This window comes from Polyodon spathula, chromosome 17, assembly GCF_017654505.1.
Source record: "Polyodon spathula isolate WHYD16114869_AA chromosome 17, ASM1765450v1, whole genome shotgun sequence".
In the NCBI taxonomy this organism is placed as follows: Eukaryota; Metazoa; Chordata; class Actinopteri; order Acipenseriformes; family Polyodontidae; genus Polyodon; species Polyodon spathula.
Genome location: NC_054550.1, coordinates 5,942,065 through 5,968,200, shown reverse-complemented (window position 1 = coordinate 5,968,200; position 26,136 = coordinate 5,942,065). Strand labels below are relative to the sequence as shown.

At 37.1% G+C, this 26,136-nt stretch overlaps 1 protein-coding gene across 6 annotated transcripts in view; it reads right to left on the bottom strand.

Annotated features, from left to right (window-relative positions):
* Positions 1 to 26,136, bottom strand: part of LOC121329748 (myotubularin-related protein 13-like) — a 126,362-nt gene that overhangs the window by 46,146 nt on the left and 54,080 nt on the right. For 5 of the 6 annotated variants that reach the window (XM_041275499.1, XM_041275494.1, XM_041275495.1 and 2 more), the window contains exons 4-14: positions 22,273 to 22,395; positions 20,669 to 20,779; positions 17,846 to 17,951; positions 5,417 to 5,549; positions 4,662 to 4,770; positions 4,399 to 4,512; positions 4,051 to 4,128; positions 3,432 to 3,545; positions 3,014 to 3,142; positions 2,109 to 2,207; positions 1,482 to 1,686 (exon numbers count right to left, since the gene is read on the bottom strand). In XM_041275499.1, coding sequence (XP_041131433.1) covers positions 1,482 to 1,686; positions 2,109 to 2,207; positions 3,014 to 3,142; positions 3,432 to 3,545; positions 4,051 to 4,128; positions 4,399 to 4,512; positions 4,662 to 4,770; positions 5,417 to 5,549; positions 17,846 to 17,951; positions 20,669 to 20,779; positions 22,273 to 22,395 — 1,321 coding nt within the window. Of the gene's footprint in view, positions 1 to 1,481; positions 1,687 to 2,108; positions 2,208 to 3,013; positions 3,143 to 3,431; positions 3,546 to 4,050; positions 4,129 to 4,398; positions 4,513 to 4,661; positions 4,771 to 5,416; positions 5,550 to 10,434; positions 10,502 to 17,845; positions 17,952 to 20,668; positions 20,780 to 22,272; positions 22,396 to 26,136 lie in introns of those variants that run through there. The other variant, XM_041275498.1, reaches the window with a different exon arrangement.

Here is a 26,136-nt window from a genome sequence, read left to right as displayed (position 1 = left end):
CAGCTGAAGCTGGCAACCCCAACGAGAGCCGCACGAGATGCCAATGCCAGGTTGGCAAGTGCAATAAAAATAAAATTTTGGACAGCTGTGCCCTGTGCAGAAAGGCGGCGTGGAGAAGCGCATTATCTGTATTGGTTGTGAACGCAAGGTAAAGAAATACCATTTTGCCCAAAAATAAATAAATAAATAAATAAAAATAAACTAGACTTTTTTTTATAACTTGTTGTGCTGTGTGATTCTATAAAATGTTTATTTATCTACGTTGTTCGGTTGCTTTTGCGCATCTGATAAAAAAAGACTGAAAAGTAAAAAAATGTATTGCTATCATTTCAGTTTTATAAATATGTATGTTGTAAACCAATGTCTGTTCAGATATTTATTTACATTTTCTTGTTTTGATTTGTAAAATAAATATTCATACGTGTGTGTGTGTGTGTCTCTCTCTCTCTCTATATGTATATACACACCCACACACACACACACATATGCTTTGGTTGTTCAGATGTTTATGTAACATACTCAATAAAAAAAAAAAAAAATAAATTACATCTGACTGTTTCTCCTTTCGTTATACTATTTACAGTGTTTTGAATAGAGCCATCAGAAAGACAGCTGTGGGGCTTCTAAGTATGAATATATCTCTGGTCGTTCTAGTGTTAAAATCTCATTTTCAAACCACACTAATTTGACTATGCTTCCAAACCTAGACATGAACCATATTTTATTATCTTTTAAAAAAAATTATACTATTTTCCCCTGTTCTTTTACAATAGCCACCTGTTTCCATGTTCTCCTCATAAAAGGTTGTGCCAGTTAGATATATAAAAATTGCTTCAGGTTTTAGTGTGCACATCTGTGCACAGAAGAGGGCAAACTGCAGGGAACTGGGGCCTTACTTTTGTAATCAGGACAGGGAATAATACATTGCGAGCACAGAGGTCAAGAATGATTTACTTGGTTTAAAGTTTAAAGGCTTTGCTACAGTAAAAAAAATGGTTTCCCTCCATGAAAACATGCACTAGAACAAAAGCTTTAACATATCTTATGAAAGTGGGATAATATCTTTAAAACAAATGTCATCTAGTAATTACATAGAGTACTTCTTGTATCGTGTTTTGCATTGCTATGGTAACTTATTAGTTTAAAAAAAAAAAAAAAAAAAGCACAGAAGATACTGCAATTAAGCAGAACGTCAGCAATATTTCAAATACTAAGGGCAGGCAAGCTGAACCCTGGAAGTCAGGATAAAGGCTAGAGGATCGAATCACAACTAATCATTTACATTTTAATCTAAAAACCGTCAGGTAGCTCCTGCCATTACTCTTGCTAATCAGCAACAAGGCTTAAAAAAGAGTGTTCAAGACACTCTCCTGACTGACATTAATGGGTATAGTACAAGGGGCGCAATCTGCGTACATTGATTTCACTTATGAACATGGATTACGGGAGCATCAACGCACAGTAATTTACAGCAAACCTACCCACTGGCTGCCCTGCAGGCACCACACACTTCTTCTCGACCCGCACAGGAGGGGCGGCGTTCTGGTACTTGGCCAGGCCTTCCTGGAGGAGGGTCTGGATCTTGTCCTCGTTGATCTTGGGGAATGGCAGTACGTGGACACGCATGTGGGATCCCTCAGTAGGCCGAGGCACTTTCTGGAAAGCCATGTGGGGATTTGGGTTTTCCTGTTTGGAGAGACACAAAGGATTGCTTCACGTCAGTTAATGAAAGAGTTTCAGAAGCCTCCACTTTTAATTTCAAATGCGGTTATGCATTTATATTTCTGTACAGAGGCACACACGTCAAGTATTACAATCACTTTAGGATGCATGTTTATTATTAAAAAAAAGTTCCAGTCCCCATTGTGCGGCGGGGAAGCAAACATTCTTAAACTACTCAAGAGGGAAGTAGGCTGAACAAGTGCTGTTGAATTAAAGAAATCAGCAAAGTAACAAATGGAATTTTTCATACAAGCATGACAACAACCCACCTTCTGTACTGCATGCTGGAGACATAAAGCAGGATCGGTTTCTAAACATTATTTAAACCCACGACATTCTGTCAAGGCACCTGACCTGTACTGTGTAAAGTGTATCGTCAGACTTACATTCTTGAAAAGCTGCTCTGAAAGCTCCCGAATGTGCTTCAGCATTTTTGTTGCGCTTTCTTGCTCTTCTTTTATTTGTTGAATATCAAAAGCAACTATCTAAAAAAGAAAAAAAAAAAAGAAGAGGAATTTTCTTTTGGATGGTAATGCTTCCCAATAATACAAATCATAAATTCAGAAGAAGATGATTAAACTGACATAATTCTCTATGCCAGTCTGACATATCACACAGATTGATCCATACTTCTGATTAGCTTGTGTTGCCTCTTTCCTTCAATTATTCAATGAATCATTTAGTGCAATGCAGCAGGCTAGAGATGTGATGTCACGACTGAGCTGCAACAATCTCTAATTGTAAAACATTATTGTATTGTTAATTGTAAATCACACAATCGTGTTAATGACAATTATGTACTATGGTCAGAGGCCCCAAGAATCACCATCTACTGCAAATGAACAGTTTAGAGAATTTGTTTAATAAGGAGTAATGTGAGTAATTGTCACTGCATAGGTCAATTTATATACAAATCCCTTGGCAGTGCCTCACTGATTACCACATTCTTAACATAAATATTTCCAACAAGACACAGGGAATTAAATAAACGATAGAGAAAGCAGTTAATACAGACAAATCCTCATCTTTAAAAAAAAACAAAAAAAAAAAAAACATGATTTTTTGAAACATTGATTTAAAAGTGATGTCATGTCAAATACAAATAATTTAGAACATATGCATGCACATATTGTACTGAATTTTCTTAAATACAGTCCAGGCATATTCCGAAGAGATTTGACTGCCTACATCTTTCTTAATTGTTATTACAAGACACAGTATTACAGGTCAGATTGTCTAGGAAAACAGAAACAAGATTATTGCCAATGTCTCCAATATACGTAATTCATACCTCGTCAAACAGATCACAAGCCCTGTATGGGGGCCCCCTGTCTGAAACAAAGCCAGCAAATGCCATTCCATCCAGGACCTTAGTGAGGAAATCATTCTCTATCAAGCCGCGCTGACCCAGGAAGACAGTCTGCAGTGAAACACAGGGAAAGCTTACCGGCAGTTTGGCAATGAAACAGACAGGTATAGAAAACAGTTGCCTTTGCAAAAAGGAATCCATTGCATATAGAGAAATGGGTCTCACAGCATTCACTAACAGAGCAACCTGAGGATCTGAGCAGACTAAGATTGTAGGTTACTGCACACAGCACTACAGGTATTGTTGTAGCAACAGAAATTGCAGAAGCAGCACACTTAGTAAGGAAACATCTGAACAACTCAAACTGTAATTACAACCATGTAGTTGGTAAACGGCCTACCTTATGAAAGTGAATAACAGGCTCAGCATGGATACGAATGAGTTGTAAGCAGGACCTATATCCTTGAAACAGCTGTGCAAATAATCGCAGAAACACTGCTCGCACCTCTTTGTCCTTTAAACAAAAGGCAAACAAAAAGAAAAACGTTTTTAATTTTATAAAAGGTGTTATATATATTTTTTTTTATAATTTAGTAGTCGCCAATAATTATTATTTTTTTTTTTAAATAATTTTTTCGCAGTTTAGAATAGCCAGTTATTCTCAGCTCACCGCTACCACCCATGTGCTGACTCGGGAGCGGTGAAGACGAACACACGCTGTCCTCAAAAGCGTGTGCTGTCAGCCGACCGCTTCTTTTCACACTGCAGACCCACCGAGCAGCCACCTCACAGCTACAGCGTCGGAGGACAACGCAGCTCTGGGCAACAGGTGGTGCTCAGCCAATCAGCCAATTGTGCGCCGCCCCCTGAGAGCTCCCATCCTCAGGTCGGCAAAGGAATAGCCTGAACCAGCAACGTCCAGGCTATAGGGCGTATTCTGCACTCCACACCGGATGTGCCACTCGGGAGCCAAAAGGTGTTATATTTAACACTATATTCAAATTATCAAACATCCTTACCAGCAATTTTGCATTAGAGGGAGCAGTACGTAAAGGCGGAAATGCATGATCTGCTACTTCTAGGTCTGGGTGTAAGACCTAACAAACAATGGAAAATCAAGAGATAAGTAACCTTTATCTTTATCAACCAATATGGTGTGAACCTATGAGGCACAAAATGTCATGATGTTAACTCAATAAAATGATTCTGCTGTACTCTTACACTAGCCAATTATTATGCAGTCTTTTCCTGCATTTATTTCCCATAAATATCACCAGTTTTGACTACAATTTCTTATTTAATTTCTTGTAAAATGCATGGGACTGCTTGGCATACACATTCTTTACAACACATTGCCTTGTACTTACCATGGAAAGAGCTGCTTGCGTTTGTTGGAGCAGTGGCTCTGGAATATGGGAGAGATGGATACATTCTGGAATTTTGATAGTTCCTCCATCCAAATCAGCGATGATCACATCTAACTGAAGAGGCAGAATCGAAGTAATATTGAAGCTTCACCCAGCCACAACTTTGAGTACTGTTCATCACTGTATACAGAGCTGCATGTCTCGTAGTGGTCAAGCTAATGTAAACTAAATATACTAAAAATGTAAACATAAGTTATTCTTACCAGTTCCTGGATTTCGCTTTGAAACATTGAGTGCACACCAATAATAAAGGGAGTTGGAGTACTCAGAACTTCTAGTAATTGTGCGGGAAGAATCGGAATGTAAGGATAACTAGGCATAAACAGAAAAACAGTTGTCAGTAAAATGTAAAAAGGACGACAAACAGTTCTACATCTATTTTAATAGATTTCATATAAAAAATCTTTTACAATCATCATGTTTGACAGTAAAACACTCTTGTTTGCACAGTTTAAATAAAACAGATGGGATTAATTGTAGATTTACTAATTAATTTACTAATTCATTATTTGTAATTAGTGCTTGCTCGTCGATGAAAAGTGATGAATCATGAAAACTAATGTTTCAAAATGGCTGAACTTTGGCAATTTTGAAACACAGCAGGTCAGGAGCAGGTTTTGAAAGTAATGCTTTGAAAAACTGCAAGTCATTAAAGGAGGTAAGAGTGACACATTCAGCTTACATGGATGTCAAATTCACAACGTCAGAGTAAGTAGAGGCCTTTCAGCAAATCAAGGCTTGGGAACTTTGCCCCCTCTAATAGAACAAAAATAGGGCATAATCATTTTGTAATTGACTCCTGTTCCTAGTTATGAAGCTGTTTCAGCTTCGATTTACATCCTCTTTTCCAGTTCTGTGCAAAGTAGAGACTTTGAGGAACTGTAGCAACACCATTTTATAAACTTAATTCCCTATCTTTCTTCTAGACTGACAAGATTTACATGTCAACAAGTCTCACCTATACTTGAGAGGAAACATTAATGCCTCCAGTGCCCTGCATGCATCTCCAAGCCTCTGGTAGCTTGTGGAATGGAAGAGAACCTTGTGTTCCGTTAGCACAGCACAAAACAGACTGAGCACATTCTGAATTCCTGAAAATGAGAAAAAAAGAGCAAAATGTAATCCTAATGTATGTAGATATATTTTTTACCAACAACCTCAAAAACTAGTAGTACAGTTAAATACAATGTGCCCTTAAAATTTGATACGCAGAATCCTTACAAAAAAAAAAAGACATGAATGTGAAACTTCTATCAGAAGAGATACCGTACAGGTCTCAGACTTCCTGTTATTGTTTGCTAACATGACGTCAACACAGACATCAATTTATCACACTAGATTTGAATTAAAAAGATACAGCGACACAAACATCCTGGCCAATAACACGGAGACATTTCTTTCCGTTCAGCATTGTGAAGGAATTTCACCAATAAACAGGAACCCAGATATGAAGCAAACAACAGTGATGGTGCATGCACATTTTCCACTGGTTGGATGATGCTTCAGAGATATGTGGCAGTGGTGCTAAAGTATAATTAACTCTTAAGATTCAGGGATACACTCTTAAAAAATTCCTGGGAACACTCTTCTTAGATTACTAGGTTATAGAGTACTGGGTGAGATTACACTTTAATTATGGCACTCCTATCCTGTCAAAGATAATCACAAGTATAGTACAGTATCATATGTTCTAAAACAGTACTATAAAAAGACAGGGACACTATAATTAAATGCATTTATCTACGTTCAAGTAATAAAACAGCATGCTTGTTACTGCTTGCATTTATTTTGCTTGTTTGTATTTTTGGGGTTTCCATGCCAACAGCCTCAACTCATTTTTCTCAGCAGATGCATTTTTTCTGAGCTGCCATCCTAGAGGAGGTTTTGGAACCAAGCCACAGGGTTTCTCAATGAGCAGCTTGGGCACGGTCAGCCATTCTGGTGCTGCCTAATGGAACACTCATATTCAGAATGGAGACGGTCTTACAGTACTTTAAAAACTGAAACCCTAACCCTCTGCACAGCAATGTTATATGCTACTTACAGCAGGTACAGAAAGCAGTCAGTCACCAATGGCAAGTATCTTACACCATTAAAAAAAAAAAAAAAAAAAAATTATATATATGTGTGCGTGTGTGTGTGTGTGTGTGTGTAATATATATTATGTATAATATAAGATAAACTTATTAGATATATATATATTATTATATATATATATATATATAATATATTATATATCGGTATAGATCACAGCCAGATGAATTAGTTAACATCAAAAATCAATTTTCCAACTCAATGATCTCATGACTTATATTTACACACACACACCGTATAATGGCAAGTTTTTAGCTTTTGCCCATATTATAATAGCTTGTCACAGCGCGTTTTGTTTTTTTAACCTTGAACAGTTCACTTATCTAGCATAACACAAATAAATTTCCGATCCTAAATAACAGTGGTAGACTCAGACGATGGTTACAAACAAACAAACAAACAAAACAGCAGACTGGCTGTTGACTCTAACAACCTCCTATTCCACTCTGGAATGAGCATCCTGTTGAATACGGTATGCGAGAAGGAAATTGCTCAGTTATGACTTTGAAGACCTTTCAGCTGCCAGCATTCTAAGGATGTGACACATGTCTGAGTGTGCCAGACACTATTATTTTGTGGCCTTTACCTTGCTTTCAATGAAATGATGCAATATCCACAAACTGTCACCCCATCCAATTAGCCACGCAGATGTCCTAAAAAAATATTCATTATGTCAATGCGTACTCATCATTTCATATGGAACAGAACTGTGACCAGTTATGCGAGACTGCAGGTGGTGGTTGGGTGATGCTGAACAATAGTCACATTGACAATGTCCATGACTTTTATAGTGGAATGCACAGGGGATGACTGGGGTTTTCAAGTCAGCTAATTGAAACTAATGTTAGAGAACTGCTTTGAAGATGAAGTGTTCCCTAAGTACAGCATATTCAACTTTACACTACAGGATAAACTTCCACACACTTAGTCTGAACACACCACTTTAAAATCAACTAGGACTTTGTTCAAAGCCCCTTTTCATTTTGATTCTTAACACCGCCAACAAAGCATGAAATGACTGAAACAGCAGTGCAAAAAAAGATCCATGTTCATCTGGACAGAAACAACGGTTCTTTCCCAGGAAGTACTGACTTGACCTAACTCACTGCAAGGTGCCTGTGCTACAACTGTCAGTACCTACCTATATACAGTATAAGGGCCATCTGCCCAAGGATGCAAAGCTCACTTCTGAAAGGCTGTTACAGACAGATTTGACAGTATAACCCCTTTAATTCAAAGTGTCCTAGAGACACACACACACAGCTTGTATACAACGGCATTAGGTTAAAAAGGAGTTTATAGTGTTAATGGAAAATGTTAGGACACACTTCCATTTTCCAGTAAAGCCCATCCAGATGATTAGGCGGGGTGTATGAAATGTGCTGAAAGTTCACCCAGACGAATAAACCACAGAGGAATACATAAGGCTGGATTTATTTGTACCAACACAGCCTCAGAATGTAACACGTATCACAGAGTAGTACAGCTGCCTGCTGTGTAACAATGCTAATTCTCAGGGCAACTCAGAAATAGGAACATAATATTACAGAACCAAACATCACAGACTCAAGGTGTTAGTTTGCACAGACTTTTCTTACTAGAATATCTCTGAGCACTGTTAAAAACTAAATAAATAAATAAACACCTCTGTCTTATTTATTGAAATAATATATCTTTTTTATGTCTTGAAAGTGTTTTGTATTCAACACACAATCTGGCATAAAAACAAACAAAAAAAAAATCTGTCTCATTGTTTAGTGAACCTAGCTCATGCACAAGGATTAGCAGATGAGGTACCATACAGTAAAAGATGCAAAGTCATATCAGAATCTGTGATTCTAGAAAAAGCCATGGTAATACTTCTCTTGAGTCTACAAGGGGCGAAAGAAGTCCGAGCTGTCAAACTCCCAGTGTTCCTGTACACTTAGATAATCTAATTAAAGAGAAATGCAAGATTTGTTTTTTTTTAATATTAATGTAAGAAAAATAAAAAAATTTAAAAAGTGCTTCCTCATTATTTTTTAACAGTGTGTGGGGTCAAGGTTAAAACCCTCAGCTATACTCTAGCCAGACTGGGACACAATAAATGTGTTCAGTAAAAACATAATTCTTACAGATTTCCTCGTAAAGTAAACAGATTATAGTTCATAAAAGTTACTGGATATATATATATATATATATATATATATATATATATATATATATATATCATTTTTTTTCTTTTTAATCTAGACAAATTTTTAACTGCTTCCATTGGCAACAATGCTTTATGTATTTGTAATTGCTGAAAAAAAAAACTTCCTTGCATCGAACTGTCGTATTGAATTTATAAAATAACACACGAGAAAAGTCAGATAAAGACAATTTCATTAGGTGACTCACAGAACAAAGTTTGAGGCCCAATTGCGAAGAATTTCTAAACAATTAAAAAATGTAGGTCGCGAAAGAGTACCATGAGCGCTAAAAACACAATAAAAAAAAAAAAACAGGATGCTGTCACGCACACGTCATGCCACTCAGCAGATAAACAAAAGGTTTGTCTGTAAATACTAACAGGAATGAAACAGAAACATAAAAACTAATTAATTAAATTAATTAACTAATTAAACAGCTTCCACTGTTTGTTTTCAAACACATGCTCCCTCTGAAATAGGTACACCATGAGCCCTACCGAAAGGTCAAACTACAATATCCATCCATTATCCTTAACCGCTTATTCCTTTTAGAGGGACGTGGTGAGCCGGAGCCTAACCCAGCAGATACAGGGCGCAAGGTGGGACTACACCCCAGCCAGGACGCCAGTCCATCGCAGGGCACCACACACACACAAACACATAGAGGGCAATTTAGAGTGACCAATCAGCCTGATCAGCATGTCTTTGGGCTGTGGGAGGAAACCAAAGTACCTGGAGAAAACCCATGTGAACACAGGGAGAACATGCAAACTCCACACAGACAGACACCTAGGGAGGATTTGAAACTGGGACCCTAGCGCTGTAAGGTAGCAGCGCTAACCACCGCACCACCCTCAAACTACAATATAATAAATAAAATAGTATAATAAAAAAAAAGGAGTGAAAAGAAAAAATCTTCACAGAAACAATTTACAAACACTTTACACAATCAACGCCGGTATTAACAGTGCTAAAATCCCATTGTGGCAACATTTACAAAACATATATGGCGCTTCTCATGACAGTTCAGTTTATTTTAAAGAGATACAGTTTGTGTAGTTGTAGTTAAGGTGGTATTAAGTAACTATGCTTTGGGGAAAATGCTCTAATTCCTCAGAACTTGTTAAAAAAAGGCCACCTTTTCATTATAATGGGTGCATTACTTGGTTAAAAGTACAACCTATAATTATAAGATTGTACAGTCGATTACATCAGTAACCCAAATGTAAATTGACCCACAATTTATTTTTGGAAGGCCGAATCGCTTGTGCTTTCCCCAGAGTGTTTTTTGGGGATTCTCCGCGTAGGTACTGCTACGTATTTTTGTCAGACCTATTTGGCACTGCCAACGTGACTTAACCCTGGGCTTGAGGGACTAACCCTATTGTGAAGAAGGAGCAAAGCGTCCGTGGCACTTTTCCAGTAACACGATGAAGGCTGTTGGTTAGGGTCTGGGAAAAAAGGAATTCCATAGGGAAAGCCTGTGGCGTATTTAAGCGTTAGATTACTATATTCCTTGTGAGTCATTTCCCTAATGGAGCATGGGTTCAAGCAGGAAAAAAAAACTAAAAAAAACAAAAACACAAAATAAAAACACAACTTTGTTTTGAACTTATGTGGACCCAGCAACATGTGATACTCTGATGTTTTCAGTGATGCTTATGAGCAAGAGTAAACAAGGCTCTTCATGATCCCTGCAAAAACTTACTTGGTGTAAACCAACAAGAAACCACAACATCTGCCAGGGAGAGTACAGCTGCAGTAAAGCAAGATTATTAGGACTTGATCCCCGGACCGAGAAAAAAAAAAAAAAAAAAATCAGTTCTTTGACGTGTTTCTAAGACAATGGTAAAGTTAGGCTGGTGACAAGTAATTCCAAAAATATTCTGTCAATTTCATATTAGCTCATTTTGGAAAAGAAACAAGCAAAATGTGTTTATTGTTTCTTGTGACTGGTGTGTTAACAGCATGCATTTCTGGGATACCAGCCTATTACACTTCTGCACAATAGCCTTTTACCAATATTATAAAATTCTTAAACAATTTTATAGCATGTCCTCTACCCTATTTCAAATTCGCACATGCAAGCATTTCATAATTTGCACATTAATAATTCCTGTTAGTACTGTGTGTTCACTACTTCAGATCAGTAAAATGATAAGCATTTTATTTCTCGGCCAACTATTGAAGAATTCCAGCATGCTAAAGCAGGGGTAATAGCTCCAAGTGGATTAGGATAAGCCTTTTGTATTGCCTATGACTAATGAATGCTGGTAATGAAGGCTGAACCGCAGATAAGGAACACGGTTACAAATCACTTTTTGCCTAAAAAACATTTAAAATTAAATTTCTCTAGGCGACCCTCTACCCGGTATGCTGTGGGTCTCTGCTGAATTCAATCAGCTGACACTCAACAATACTGTACATCGTTCTGGATTTTTACCCCTAAAAGCACAGCTCTTCTCTAATGCCAGTCCTTCTCCCTGTGTGTTGGTAACAAAGGTTAATGCAAGGTCCCCAAAGTGGATTACACAAGCACACACAGCTCAAAAGTGAAAATACACCAGTGTCAGTATCTGTCCACTAATTCTGCACACAGAGTACCATAGCACTTGAAATAATTACTTTAACAAGATCTGAAAACAAAGCCAAGCACAGTAGCATTGCCAGTGGAAATATAGTACTAAACAAAAAGTAAGGCTGGAGCTCGCTCAGTAAAGGCAGTAGTGCTTAGAGTGCAGGGTGAGTCATGTGAGCCTGCTTGTGGAGAGTGGCTGATCTTGGCTGGGTGCCTACAGGGAGAGTTGAATTGCCTTTGTGTTCACACAGGTTAATCTTCAGGGGGTAGTTCACCTCACCTTTGCAAATCAGACAGCAAGCCATACTTGTCAGGCACCTGATGAGTCCAGCTGGAGATTAGGCTGGGCCTTGCCTTCTGGGTTCAGTAGTTTGGTAACAGAAGTGTCCCTGAAGCAAAGACGTACATAACTTAACCAGCCAATTCCAGCAAGGACTGGTGAACATTTTGTTTGGATGGGATTTCTCTGCTTCCTAAACCAGTATTTTAAACCACTTTCTAAAACCACTGGCAAATATCAAACTGTAGTCAAGACACAAATTAACAAAACATGCTCTGGCACAAACAGCAATTTAGTTGTCATGGTGGCTGAAATAAGATTTGTGTATTGGGGGCAGTCAACCAAGAAATGATGTAACCGAGCTTGTGAACGTTACTTTTCACGTATGGAATTCTCCCATTTTTATTTTGAAATAACAAACACAAAATCAGGCGTTAGTGGTATATGTGGTATGTTATGCCTGTTGCAAAACAGTCAACGGCCCAAGCCCGTCTTTCCTAATCCCAGAACAAAATGCCTATCTTTTACTAAACCATGATACTCTTCATAATTGCATGTTGTAAGTACACATTGATGCCCCTGTTCTGCCAGGAAAGCACTGGAGGGTGGGGTGTTCGTATTAATGAAACATAACCTTTCTTTCAACACCTGCACTAAGGATTCTACTAATAAAATGAGTTCTTGCACAACGTAGGTGGTACCTATTGTTTTGTAAGAGTCTGTGGTAGGTAGGGTTTGTGAAGGAGAGTCGTGTAAGGTCATCTTCAGTTGCCTGAGTGTTTAATATCTCTTCATATCGATTCTGCATCAATCCCTGTTGCAACTGTTGCTGTAATCAAAGCTTGACTCTCAATGCAAGGCGCCACCTGGCTTAAACTGGAAGTTATCTAAGCTCAAACTTGAACAGGACTTGAAAAGAATTTTGATAATAACTGTCCTACAGTATAACAGTATATTGCTGTGGTGTATTTACAGTCATTGTATTAAACTGGTTGTTCCCAGTTTTCAGTCATTACTCATTCCAGTTTGCAGCAGCCAAAGACTGGAATGAGTTTTAAAACAAGTTACAATTAGAACGATTCATACTTGAGGCTGCTTTTCGACGTACAGTCGAGTCAGTGCTGACTGGCATTTCTGCCTGTTAAAGCTGCTGCTGAGTTTTGTGTGATTATGTGTTTTTTTTTTTTATTCTTTGTGTTTCACGTTCTTTGCTGTGGTGTTGTGAGCCTCTTGCCAGGTTGTCACTGTAAATGAGAATGTGTTCTCAATTGACTCATCTGGATTAATAAAGCTTTTGACTGACGACTGAAATCAGAATGACCACAAACCATCAACTTACCTGATTTGGGTTCAATATTATTTCCCAATCAAAATGCATTGTCTTAGAAACAAACAACATCTACACTGGGCTGCCAGTCATGACATCAGCAGCACGGCAGAGTCTTCAGAAACTGATATTTGCAAGCCTGGCCTCTTCATTATTAAGGTAATGCTGACTTCCATCAAAGTATTCCTTGGGATGTCAACTTTCACTCACTAATCCCGTCGACAACACAACACTCTGTTTGTCTTATGCTGTCATGTTCAATGCAGCTATTTCCACCTCAAGGTCACCTACCAGAAAAAAAGATTTCCATAAATGTAATAAATAATTAGATTAAAAGCACAGCAGCTCAAGGGTACTATAGTTTGCTCCACCAAAAAACTAAAGAGTTCAAACAGCAGTTTATGGGATGAATTGCATAAAATCACCTCTAATACTTAGACTAATAGTGCATTAGCATAATGTCCTTTTCAAAAGGCACTAAGTGTATAATATATTAAATACAGCAGCCTGTGATTAGAGAAAAATACATAAAGTTATTACTAAGCAAAGGTCTACATACCGTATATAGTTGACTGTGCCACGACCCCACTCAGTTAATTAAAAGGATGCATATGTATTTTATTTTTTTTTCCCCCATTCAATGTGCAAACACTTATTTAGCTCAACATAGTTTTTTCCTTAACCTTTGAAACCTTTCTATAAATAAAGAAAACTAGCACTTTTCTGTTTTCACAAACATTTATTTCATTTTTTCCCTCCTCTATCACTCTGGTGGTTGATAAAAAGTATTTTTCACAGTTCCCGTAATTTATGAACAGATTCCACAGCTGGACTTTATGGTTTGTGTTAGAATAAAGTTTAAAAACACTCACAATATAACTTTCACTGTGCATATAACACACAGACCATATATATTGTGCATAAATCATACAGTACCACAGTTTGTAATAGTGTATCTTGTATATAATAAAGATTTGACCACTTGATTTGAGTAAACTTTGCCAGCTAAAGCATACACACAACACAACACATACTGCAGTGGATGACAAAAACATATTAAAGCTCCTTTCATAAAGTTGTTGGTCCTTTAAGTAAAAGAAAAACCTCCAGGTCTGCAATTCTGTTGTAATAAAACCAAACGCACATAGAGCCAGATTTGTAAATGAATACTGTAGCTCTGTATCAGTACTGTTCCAAAACAGATGGCAAGTGCTTTATGTGACAGGAAATTAAAAGAATATTTCAAGCAAGGCATTTCTCCTAACCAAGCTAACCATTGTCACAGCATCCTGATAAACAACTCAGCATGCACACGATACAACACATGGCATCGTGCTGATACACCACCAATACCACACGTACTACAACCTCAATTTAATCACTTTCACAACAACTACACTTATTTGTAGGATTATGTGGTATAAAACACAGGGAGTTCACACATTAGAGTACATGATCAAACATTTTGTCCTTGTACTAAAAGCTTACACAGTAGCTTGGTTAAGATTCTACCCTAGTGGCAAAATTAGCATGCCTAGGACCAATTCTAATTCCTTTAAAAGCCAAATCTGTAGAAGTTTTGAAAAAACAGCTTGATGAACTCCAATGTGCCAAACAAGTTTAAATGGCTCACACTGATCCTATAGTACAAGGTAAACATACTAATTACCTGAGTATTCAATGAAAAAGATCTGTGTCAGTAGTGTGCTAAAAGCAATAAGGCACTGAAATAACTTCATATCTCGCCTTCAACCTGTGCCAGGTGTCCAGTCATCTCACAGCAGCTGCACTACCCAACGTTCCTTACTGCTCACTTAAATCTAGTGATTCTGTGATTTGTTTGAAAAACAAGACTTCAATGCATTCTGCGTTTGAAAAACAAAACAAAACAAAAGCATGTGTTGTGCACACTGTTGCATGTAACTCCTTAATTATGTTGTAATTCCAAAGAGATTGCAATCTACAAATCAAGATTGAAGGATGCTGGCCTTTTATTATTATGGTTTTAGCCAAGATAAGGGTCGTTGACTTTTTTTTGTTTTTTAACACTGTTCCTGTACAATAAAGACATGGATATTTGATCTGCAGTTTATTTACACAGAGCTTCTCAGACCAAACCCAGTCTGCCTCAGTATTATATAACCACGAGGTATATAAACCATTCTTTCTTGTACAGGTCATGTTTTTATTTTGACTTATAAAATTAAAACAGCACTGGCAACTTTAACAAAATCATTATAGCAGATATTGTGCTGCTGAAATATTTTTTGTATGCCATGACATTGGGAAATACTATTACAGTTATTATAAAAGAATGTAATAGTTAATGGACTGTGCTTTTTGGAAAATAGAGAGAGAGAGAGAGAGAGAGAGAGAGAGAGAGAGAGAGAGAGAGAGAGAGAGAGAGAGAGAGACAAAGTACAGCTCATTGAACTGAATCAAAAACAATCTAAATACAGTACGATTCTTAAAAAAAACAACTAAACAGTTTTATGAGCTCATAAAATGTAAAAGGGAAATTTTGTTCAGTCCCCCAGAACAGGCACTCAGTTTGACTGATCCACATCTACTGTATAAAAACAAGCAGACTACAGCCCAACAACAGCGTCATTTCAAAACCCATTCGTAAACAGCTGTGATCCTTGTTTAGTACCATTAAGAGTCCGTCAGTGAGTGCTGTTTGTTATGCGCACTGTAAAACATAATGCTGATTTAATTTTTGGCTGCAGGGGTTGAACAGATCAGTCTCATTCTGGACTGTGGTCGCAGCTGGAGTGCTACCGTTTCCATTTGCAGGGTACAACTTAACCTGCTACTGGAGGTTTAAAAGCAAACGTCACACTAGTCTCCCTGACCTGAACTCCAGTAACCTTAAAATCACCAGCCATGCCGTGCTCTGAGAAGATCAGGCTCTGGAGTGGAATAGCTGTGTACTTTTGAATCTGATTTTATCCTGTTAAAACTAAAAGAAAATAATAATATTTAATTTTCATAAAGAACACTGCCAACCACAAGAAACACACTTAAATCAAAATGAGCTGGACTGTGTCCACTTATTATATTGCTAATTCCCATAGGCCTGCCTGTTGTGAAGTCCCTCTCTCTCCCCTACCAATAATGTCACATTTTGCTGAATTACAAATAATGTATGCACAGTTTTTCAAACAAACAGGTTACCCTGATCACTGTTATATGAGGAGGAGGTTAAATGTCAGCAAAACTTGCAAAGAAAATGTACAAAATGAAATTTACTGGTTGCGTAAGTACTCAGCCCTTTAAGTCAGTACTTGGTAGAAGCACCCTTTGCAGCAACTACTGCTATGAGTCTTTTTGGATAGGTCTTTACTAGCTTTGCCCAGTAGGCTGGTGACATTTTTGCCCATTCTTCATGGGAAAATTGCTCCAATTCTGGTAAGTTTGCTGGGGATCATCAATGGACTGCAATGTTTAAGTCTTGCCATAAATTTTCGATTGGATTTAAGTCAGGACTTCGACTGAGCCATTCAAAAACATTAATTCTCTTCTTCTTCAACCACTCCAGTGTGGCTTTGGCTTTGTGCTTCTGTCCTGCTGAAATGTGAATTTCCTCTCCAATTTCAGAGTCTTGGCTGACTCAAACAGGTTTTCCGCAAGGATTCGGCTGTACTTTGCACCATCCATTTTCCCATCTATCATGACAAGCTTCCCAGTCCCTGCTGAAGAGAAGCATCCCCATAACATGACGCTGTCACCACCATGCTTGACAGTTGGGATGGTGTTGACTGGGTGATGTGCAGTGTTGGGCTTGCACCAGAATTTACACCGAAAAGTTCAATTTTTGTCTTGTCTGACCACAAAACCTTTTTCCACATGTCCCCAGTATCATCTGCATGCTTTTTCACAAACTCCATACATGCTTTAAGATGAGGCTTTTGGAGCAATGGCTTATTTCTTACCACCTGTTCATACAGGCCAGCTTTGTGTAGGGACCGGCTTATTGTTAATGTGTGAACACTGACTCCCATCTCGGACTTTGTAGGTCATTGCTAGATTCAGAGTGACATCCCAAACAAGTTTCGTACTTGCCCGGCTGCTCAGTTTGGGAGGGTGACCTGAGCTGGGTAGTGTCTGGGTGGCAGTCTAATTTGAAAGCATTCTGGAGTACGCTCAGGTGCCAACAAAAAGTAAAAACTTTGCAGGGGACGTGAATACTTCTGCAAAAACTATATATATATATATATATATATATATATATATATATATATATATATATATATATATATAATATATATATATAACAAAGTGTAGGAATTATCCATCCTCATTTACTGAAAAGGCAAATGAGGTTTCCTGAAGGAAGGAAAAGACTGAAAATTCACATCAAATTCAAAAACATCTAAAAACACTGTCAACATGTTTGTAAATTTTTGTATTCTAAGTATTATAAAAAAAAAAACAAAAAAAACAGGCAATATTTTTTATCATTCATGCAAAATTAAAAGGCTGCATTTCTCAACACAGGGGCACAACATTATGATTAAAAATGAATCTGCATGTTTATTTATTAAGTTTAGCTGGACAGTTACAGTTTGAAACATCCAAAACTATTAGTTTCTGTTATGAAACATTTGAAGTCTGTAGCCCAGCAAGATTAAAATCAACTTTAACAAATCTATATATTCCTGGTGTTTAAAATTTTTTTTTAACAGACTACACTGACGAGCAAATGTGGGCCCGAAATGAGTGTTCCTTTTGAATACATACTTCCAATAATGTTCACACCATCTCCTTTGTGCTTTTGTGGTTCAATGTTTTAGACACATAATAATAAATAAATACACATGAAATGCTTATTTTGGACCACTTGCTGGAAGAACTGCTTAAAAACTTGGACATCCAAACACTAGGGACACCAGGTACTGGACATTTAAAGAAAGATCATATAGGGGACCCACCTAGCTGTTGAAACAGGAGAGCAACACTTGTGTGGGTCACTGGAAGGCTGCTGTTTAATGGAGTTTGTATCAACTGCCTGTCTCCCGCTCCCAGGGAAAACATTTTCTACAACGAAAACAGAAAAGAAGAAGAAAATGTCACTCTGATGCATTACAAATTGGTAGGTATGGCAGTATCAATATACACAGTACGCAGACAGTTCATACATGCATAGACACTGATTGTAAAAGATCTATAGAGTGTGCAGTCCTGAGGGATGATGCGCCACTCCAAGTTCAGAAATAGTTCTATGCTTCACAGACACCCTTGTGAGTTACAGGGGATCCATTAGAATGGCTCCTATCTAGTTTAATGTGTCACTGCATGATAATCCATGAACAGAATGGTTTTGGTTGGCAGCTGACTGGCAGTAACATGTTGGCTTGAAAAGATAATGCAGTAAATGGTCCCTCAATTTCCTAGCTAAAGGGTACATTTATTTATAAAGTGTTTGTATAGTTTTACAAAAAAAAACACACACACACATATACAACAAGTGTGCGTTGTATATGGCTGTATCATTCATTGCAGTTTAGCAGTTGTGGACTGTTAAGAATGCAAATAATGCATTTATGGTACAAAATACGTTTATAAGTAATGAAAAGTTTAGAAATCTAAAAAGGGCTCAATGTCAAACAAACATAGACTTCTAGGGCTACAAAGAGCGGAATGAAAAATCGAAATACCGGTTTGAAATTCAGTAAGGGTGGGGTGAAAACGGCTCTACTGGATAAACAGACCTAGATCACAACATAAAGGTGTAAGGCATCACTGCTAGTTTAGAAAAAGCCAACACAACTTCCAAGGGAAGCGTAGCCTACCACAAATTCATCTTCAGTCTGCAAAAACATATAAAACATGGTTTTAGTACATTTAGTCACAAGCAGACACCCTCCTCCCACACACACACACACAAAGATATCCCTACTTAAAATGTGTTTGTTTTTTTATCAGAAACTTTAAAATACATGCTGTAAGCTCTTATTATCACTGGTAACATCTCTTGGCTCTGCTTATTTTACATCACAGATATGGTGATTGTGTTATTAAAAAGGCAACTCAACACATTAAGCACTGCTGCGCCTTATCACTTCTTGTGTTATACTGTGTAACAAACGCCATGTCTACAGCACAGGAATTGAAGAGCTACACTACATTTTAAAGCCTTGGTTTTAACCCTTTAACCCTAAAGCAAGGGTACTGGGTCTGAAATGTTGACAATTGATACACAAACAAACAAAAAAAAGTCAACTGAGTGATATTTGTACTTTTGTGTGTGTGTGTGTGTATATATGTATATATATATATATATAATATATATATATATATGTGCATATATATATAGACACACACACACACACATTGCTTGTGCCGCTTTCATTAATCTGAACCCCTTTTTGGCACGGATATAAAAGAACTCCCTCACAGCTGATATTTAAAACCATTTTGCAAATCCACTGATTATTAAAGCTAGGATGGCATCTGTGAATATAATGAAAAATTCACAAAAGAGCAACTGTCTTCATCTTTTTATCTAGAAAGACATGCAAGTGACCCTCTCAGATGCCAAGAGCATTAGCAAGAAAAGCGTTTGTTTTACAGGCGAAATACCGACCCTCATTTCAACCTTGGTTAAGTGTATAAAACATGCTTGTTTTGCTTTAAACTGACTGCAGAGCAAGGGTGATCTAAAAAAAGGTCTGGAAGACACTGTGAAGAATATTACATTCTTCTTTCAGAGAAAATAAATGTCACACACTTAACTGTGCCAATGACTTTTTTTAAACTCAGATACCCTGCTGTTCTTGCATAACATAAGGGGCTGGTCAGACTACAACAGCTGGTTGGTTTTTTATCAAACAAGGACCACCATAAATGAAGTTTATATATTACTTTGCATAACTTTTTACAGGAGTGTGCAACTCCAAGCATTTATAGCATATTAAGATTTATATATATATATATATATATATATATATATATATATAATAGTATAGAATATATATATATATATATACTTCCCCTCTGAAGGGAGATTCATAGACAGAGATTCATATACCACTATATACATAACATTATACCACTATATACACCATCCATAACTGTAAAACAATGAAGACTGACAATTTAAAAAAAACAAAAAAGAAAAACCCTAAATAAATTCAATGACAAACATTTCAAGTAGAAGAAAAAATGTGTACATATATCAAAAAAACTACACTTCAGCAAAATAATTCCACTCTACACAAACGTCAGTTTATTCTTCAGCAATGAGTCACAAGCGTTTTGAAATAGTTCAGGCAACTTAAAAACAGATTCTGCTACTTGTAGGAGCTTCTACATCAACGTTTTTCACTTAAAGTAGATGGTAGCCTGGGTAGAACTTAAAATTGCTCATCACTTTCAATGAATGCAAAACCTAGCAATACTGTGAGCAAGTCTAACAGCAAAGTCATTTCTGAATAGGGCAAGGAGAACCACGACTCCTTTTTAGAACACAAAATAAATAGTTTTGAAGCAAATGTATAGACTCTAAATGCCCTAAATGTACAGAGATGTCTACCTTCTGATTTATTGTTGCTGTTTTTCAGTAACAAATCCAAGTGCCAAATTAACCCTTATGACCTCAGTCTGGAATGGAATTCTAGCCGTCTCTGAAAACTGGACCATAGGGACCGAGCCAAAGCTGAACTGTGATCCCCTTTCAGACAGAAAATATTTAAGGAATTGTTTGCTTTCTCCCAAAATTAAATTAACAAGGAAAATAAATCCTTTTTCTTCACCTGAGAACCACCAGCCACCGGTACGAGGCATGTAAAGAGGTTTGCAATGAGACCCTCCAGAGGGAAGTGCAGACTGTCAATGTACACCGTGTAGATCAAGCCAAGGCAAGCCTGTGGGGACAGAAAAAAACTGAGCACACATGGTACGGTTTTGGAACCTATTTTTATAATTATTGCACACACTTGAAAAATGATTTTAACTTTAACAAAATAACATCCCTCGACGCAGAAGATATTTGTTAAAAAACATTTCTTGTTACGGTTTACCTTCTTTTAATAAACATGTTTTTAAAAACAGGGGTGAACAGGGGTAATAAGCCCTTTATCAACCTTGAAATCAAGTCACAAACAACAATTTAGCATTAAACAGAAAACTAGGGCTGGCAAACACTTCTGCACTGCTGTAGAATGTAGAAGATAAAATAAATGTGTGTTTTATTTATTTTTTAAACAGTTAAATAAACAAACTCGTATGTATTTATAACATGCAGATATTCAATATTAAACATGTTTATTACAGTTAGCTTATATATTACAGTGAGGCTCTTGTGTGTAAAACACAGTAGAGCAATGCAACTAACTAGAAAGGCTGTAGCCAACATCTATGTGTTACTGCATTACTGCTTATGGTCATTTACATATGAATGAGGATTTATTTTGTTCAGATAACATTAAAAACAGCAGAATATAGACTTTCATAGGGGCACACACCACTGTTTCTCTCATTTCAAGTGAGGTCCAGTTATACAGCAGGGAGCACGAAGGAATTCGTGGATAAATGACCTGTTCAGAATCTCTCAGTGAAGTCGGTAGAGGAGTTTAGGATTACCTGGCCTTCATTTCTTAGCTGTTGGCAATGACCCTTTAATCTAATTTGCAATGCAAAGGTCTATTCTGTTTGCAAGGAAGTAAAATAACCCTAATGTGCAACATCGTCCATTTAATTACAGACATTTTGCTGACTGACCATTTATGATGCCACATTTTCCAATTTATTTTCTATACTTTGTTTTCAAACTGTGCATTCTTGAACCAAAATGTTTAAACTCCGTAATAGCATTTAAATCATGCATGTTAATTATTTACATTACCCTGTTGCAAGTCACACTGTTTGATTTGCAACAGCAATCCAACATGCTAACTATCTGTGTCTTATGATTCCGTTCTACAGTGTCTGCTGTATTCACTATGGGAACATAAAACACCACTCTGTGTTTATTAGAGGTTGAAGTGCTGATCCTCTTTAGCACTCTTGGTTTAGGCTCAAATTACAGTGACTACCTGACACTACTAAAACCTGTGTCACAGACCAAAACACATGCTGTAGTTGATCATTAACTTATTTTAGATACCAACTATACCTGTAGCTAATACAGCAGTCATTGCCAGGTCAAAATGACCCAAACAAAGACAATAAAACCTATTTGTTTTCTTTATCTTTCATTGACTGCAAGTCAAGTTTTGCTTGGTATTTATGCTTGTGTTCCAGCAGTAAAGTGTTCATATCATAAGACGGTGTTCTCATGTTTGCTGGTCTCTGTTCAAACCAGAATGAAACCTTTACAGTATAAACGAACACTGAACCAGATATTGCTGTATTTTACCCTGAATATATCGGGGAAATGTAGCCTTGAGACCAGTACAAGACTTTTTGGTGCAAATACTTGCGCTGGCTGTATCAAGCCACTCTCTTCATCCTCTTCCTCTTCTCCTTCATGTTTTGAACCCTGGAAGACAGGAACAGTGAACACTATTAGCAGCAAAGCACCAGAGAAAACTGAGAAAAAAGTTATTTGGTATGTGACCGGGCAGCCTTGGCTAGGAGACTCAAAAGACCAGAATGCTGCAGTTGAAGTGTTCGTGTGCATTTATTTGCATCCACAAAACAAACACAGCCCACACACCGTTCCTTCACCATCTCAATTCTAAACCAACACCCGTGAGCACCCTTTACATACACCTGTAGCTTTTATTCGATTTTTGGCACCAGCCACATAGAGCATAGAGCGCATTAAATTCAAGAAATTCAGTTTAAACACCTCCAGAAAAAGCTGAACTTTAAAAGGGCATGGCGTAGGCAAAAAAAAAAAACAAAAAAAAACCCAATCAACATTCTTTCTCTTGCATCAGAGTGTTTTGAGGCTAAAAGATTATACGTTTCAGTGCTAATCTGCTGAACAACTGATAGGAAATGATAAAGGAAAATTTGTTAAATGTGCGAGGCTAATCTGAAACAGACCATTGCTTTTGGAACAGCATATCAATATTAGTTACCATACACTCAAATTACCGGAGCAGGACACAAAAAAACCAAACTGTAACCACATCCCACAGAAAACATCTTGATGTCTTCATTGTAGAGAGGCACAGCTAGTCTCCTTGCTCAAAGAATAACGTACAAATACCCCCCAAATACTTACAAAACCTAACTAATTACTCTGTATGCTCCACCAAGGAAATGCTCTATCCATGGTTAAACACACTTTAAGAAAATATTTGAAGAATCTAAAATAACTTGCTCAAGATGCAGCCCCTGGGGATGAGAATTAAAAAACATCCGGTCTCTACTCCAACAATTTACGGTAAACCTCCTCAAATTGCGAACTGTTTAATAACTCAAAGTACGTTTCTTCAAAAGGCATTTACAGGACGTTAAACAGGTGTGGTGTGAGATACGACACAGACGTGGCTCTGTTTGCAGTTTTGAAGTTCTGTCTTTTGTTTGTATGATCTCCAATTTACCTTCTATAGTTCTGCACTAGCACGGTTTGCTCTCAGCCAGCAATAGAAGTTTTTATTTTAAGAATGAGTAAAATTTCTTGTGACCGTATACAGTTTATCATATAGTTACATTAAAGGACACCATTTAACAAAAAGAAAAACTGTCATTCAGTCCATGAATCTGTGCTGATAGTGAGTGTAAGAAATAGGACAAGATATTAAGAATTGAAAAAAATAAGCCTTATTTATATGTTGAAGCATTCAAATTCTGCCTTCAAAAATACATTTCCTTTTAATTAAGAAGCACAAAAGGTGAAGAACAAATTGTTAATGTGATTATTGCTAATTTACATAAAACAAAACCCTACTTAAAACACAGATCTGAAGTATACAGTTTGTTTGTTTTTACCTGGTTGCAGGGTGCCAGCCACACTAATCAATAGAACTGGAGTACAATTTGGGCATAAAAACTACTGCCATCTGCTGGCAGAAGAAACGTCTTATGCACAAGTATTATTGTAATGTGTATATAAATTCATTGAGATGATATATATATATATTCTTGAACTTAATTTTAAATTCAAGGTTTTACAAATGTAGTTAATACTAAGAAGATATTGAATAAGAATATACTGCATTATACCTAACAAATGATATTACGTGTTGATCTCCGTCTGTAATGGGAATTCATAAAAATATCTCCACTGTATCTCCTAGGTTGAATTATACAGCATTTTAATGTGTTCCCTGCTGTAAATTATTCTGTGCGTAGGTATAAATTACTTATACTTCCTCGTGGTGAGACTGTATTCCCCAGCCTGCAATACCCAAACAGGATGTTGTCGTAACCTGATGTACACTGATATAAATCCATCACAGTTTGAAATTGTGAATTTCCTGCAAACATGTTTAAAAGATGGATACCACCTAAAAAAGCAACACTGTAATTGTGAATGTGAAAACAGAAGCACAACAACTGTGCAAAACCAGGGCTTCAGAAGAGACTGACAGTGAAGAGAAATCTCAATTAGAACTTCAGAATGTGTTGCAATTTCATGTCGTCGTCGCCCCGCCCCCGCCGCTCCCCAAGGAACTGCAGATCTTTATCTTTGTAAATAAAAGTGAATCATAACCAGACCCACAAGTTCATGAAAACGTTAACACTCGTTCGACCTCAGTAGGTTGGACTAGCTTGGCATTCAGATGCCAATACAAATTTCTTGCTTTCCCCTCTGACCTTTTCAATGATTTCATCAAAAGGTCTCGTCAGACAATTTTTATTATGAAGGTCACTTTCTTTTGTACCAAACTGTGCAAAAGAAACGGTGTTGACTTGAAATCCCAATGAGTGAATGCTGAGCGATTCTACCTGTCACATAGCAAATTAATACTAATGACACAAGGCTTGCTGCCTATGGGACACTCCATTTAAAATCGTTATAGAGGTTTTCGATTTTTTTTGTTCTGGCTTAATTAATTGATCACTATATAATATCCCAGTGTGTTAATGTCTTATGTGCCACATTCAACAGTTTTGCATTGTCATTACTGCAGGCTCAGACATGTAAGCACAACATAAGCAATAGAATGTAATTGAAATAATTGTAAAGTGGGGGGTTTTACACAGTAATGTGAGTGACATAGTGTTGTTGTGGCTCTCCCTCCTTTAGAATAATGCTTACCAAACACCGTTTCTTGTATACTGTACCCACACGAAATCATTTTTCTTTTAGTTGGCAAGGATTTCTTTACAATAAACACTTGTGACTGGGTTAAACTTAAGACTAGCTGTAAATACCATTCTGTCAGTATGAAAACATACAGTATAAAGTAAACTGTGGAAACCAGCCATTCTGTAAGACTTACAGGATAAAGCTTTAATGACAAGTGCATTTAACATACTTGCCATTACGGTACATTTGTATTTATCTGTATGTTTTGTAAAGTATACTGCATGGTGTTGTGGATTTTAGTGTTCACAGTTGACTTTTTAATGAAAAATTGAAGGGAATACAACAGACAAAACCTTCTTAACAGAGCATTCAAAGTTATAGTTCTGAATGGTTTAGTGGTTTCAGAGTTTTTAAAAGATGCTGAGAGTTTAGTTTAACTTGCACATTTCATGAGATTGAAAATTCCATTACTGCAGCCAAGTTAAAATCAAGGCTGTGAATTCAAGAATGACCAGGGGCAGTTAGTGACATGTAAATTTCTTATTCAAATATAAAAACACCAAAACAAAGGGTACACATGTTTCTGGTTCTCTATTGCACTAGATGGCTTCTCAATACTTTACTTCGGTAACTTTAAGGTAAAGTGAAAATCATCCAAAAATGTAGGTCATCTCATGTGATGTTTATTAATAGTATTCAAGTTTCATTCTATACTGAAACATGAAATGATGTATGAATGCTGACTGGGCAAGGGAAAATCAAGCTCTCACAACTGCTAGTACAGAGATTGCATTACTCTGATAACCTATTTACCGAATGGTATTAACTGAACCAACTTCCCCATTAGTACTTCAACACGCGTGCATCCTTAGCCTTGGCACTGCCAAAAACTTCTTATACACTGCCAAAATAAACATCTTTAAAATCCACAGAAGCAAGCCAACCTTCTGATGGAATCGTTCGTCTTCAGACATTCAAAAGAGACCATCAATTTCTGCAATAAACAATACTTTATAAGTATAAATTCGCAGGTAGGTATTGCAAGCAGTTGTGTTCCTGAAATCTGGAGTTGGA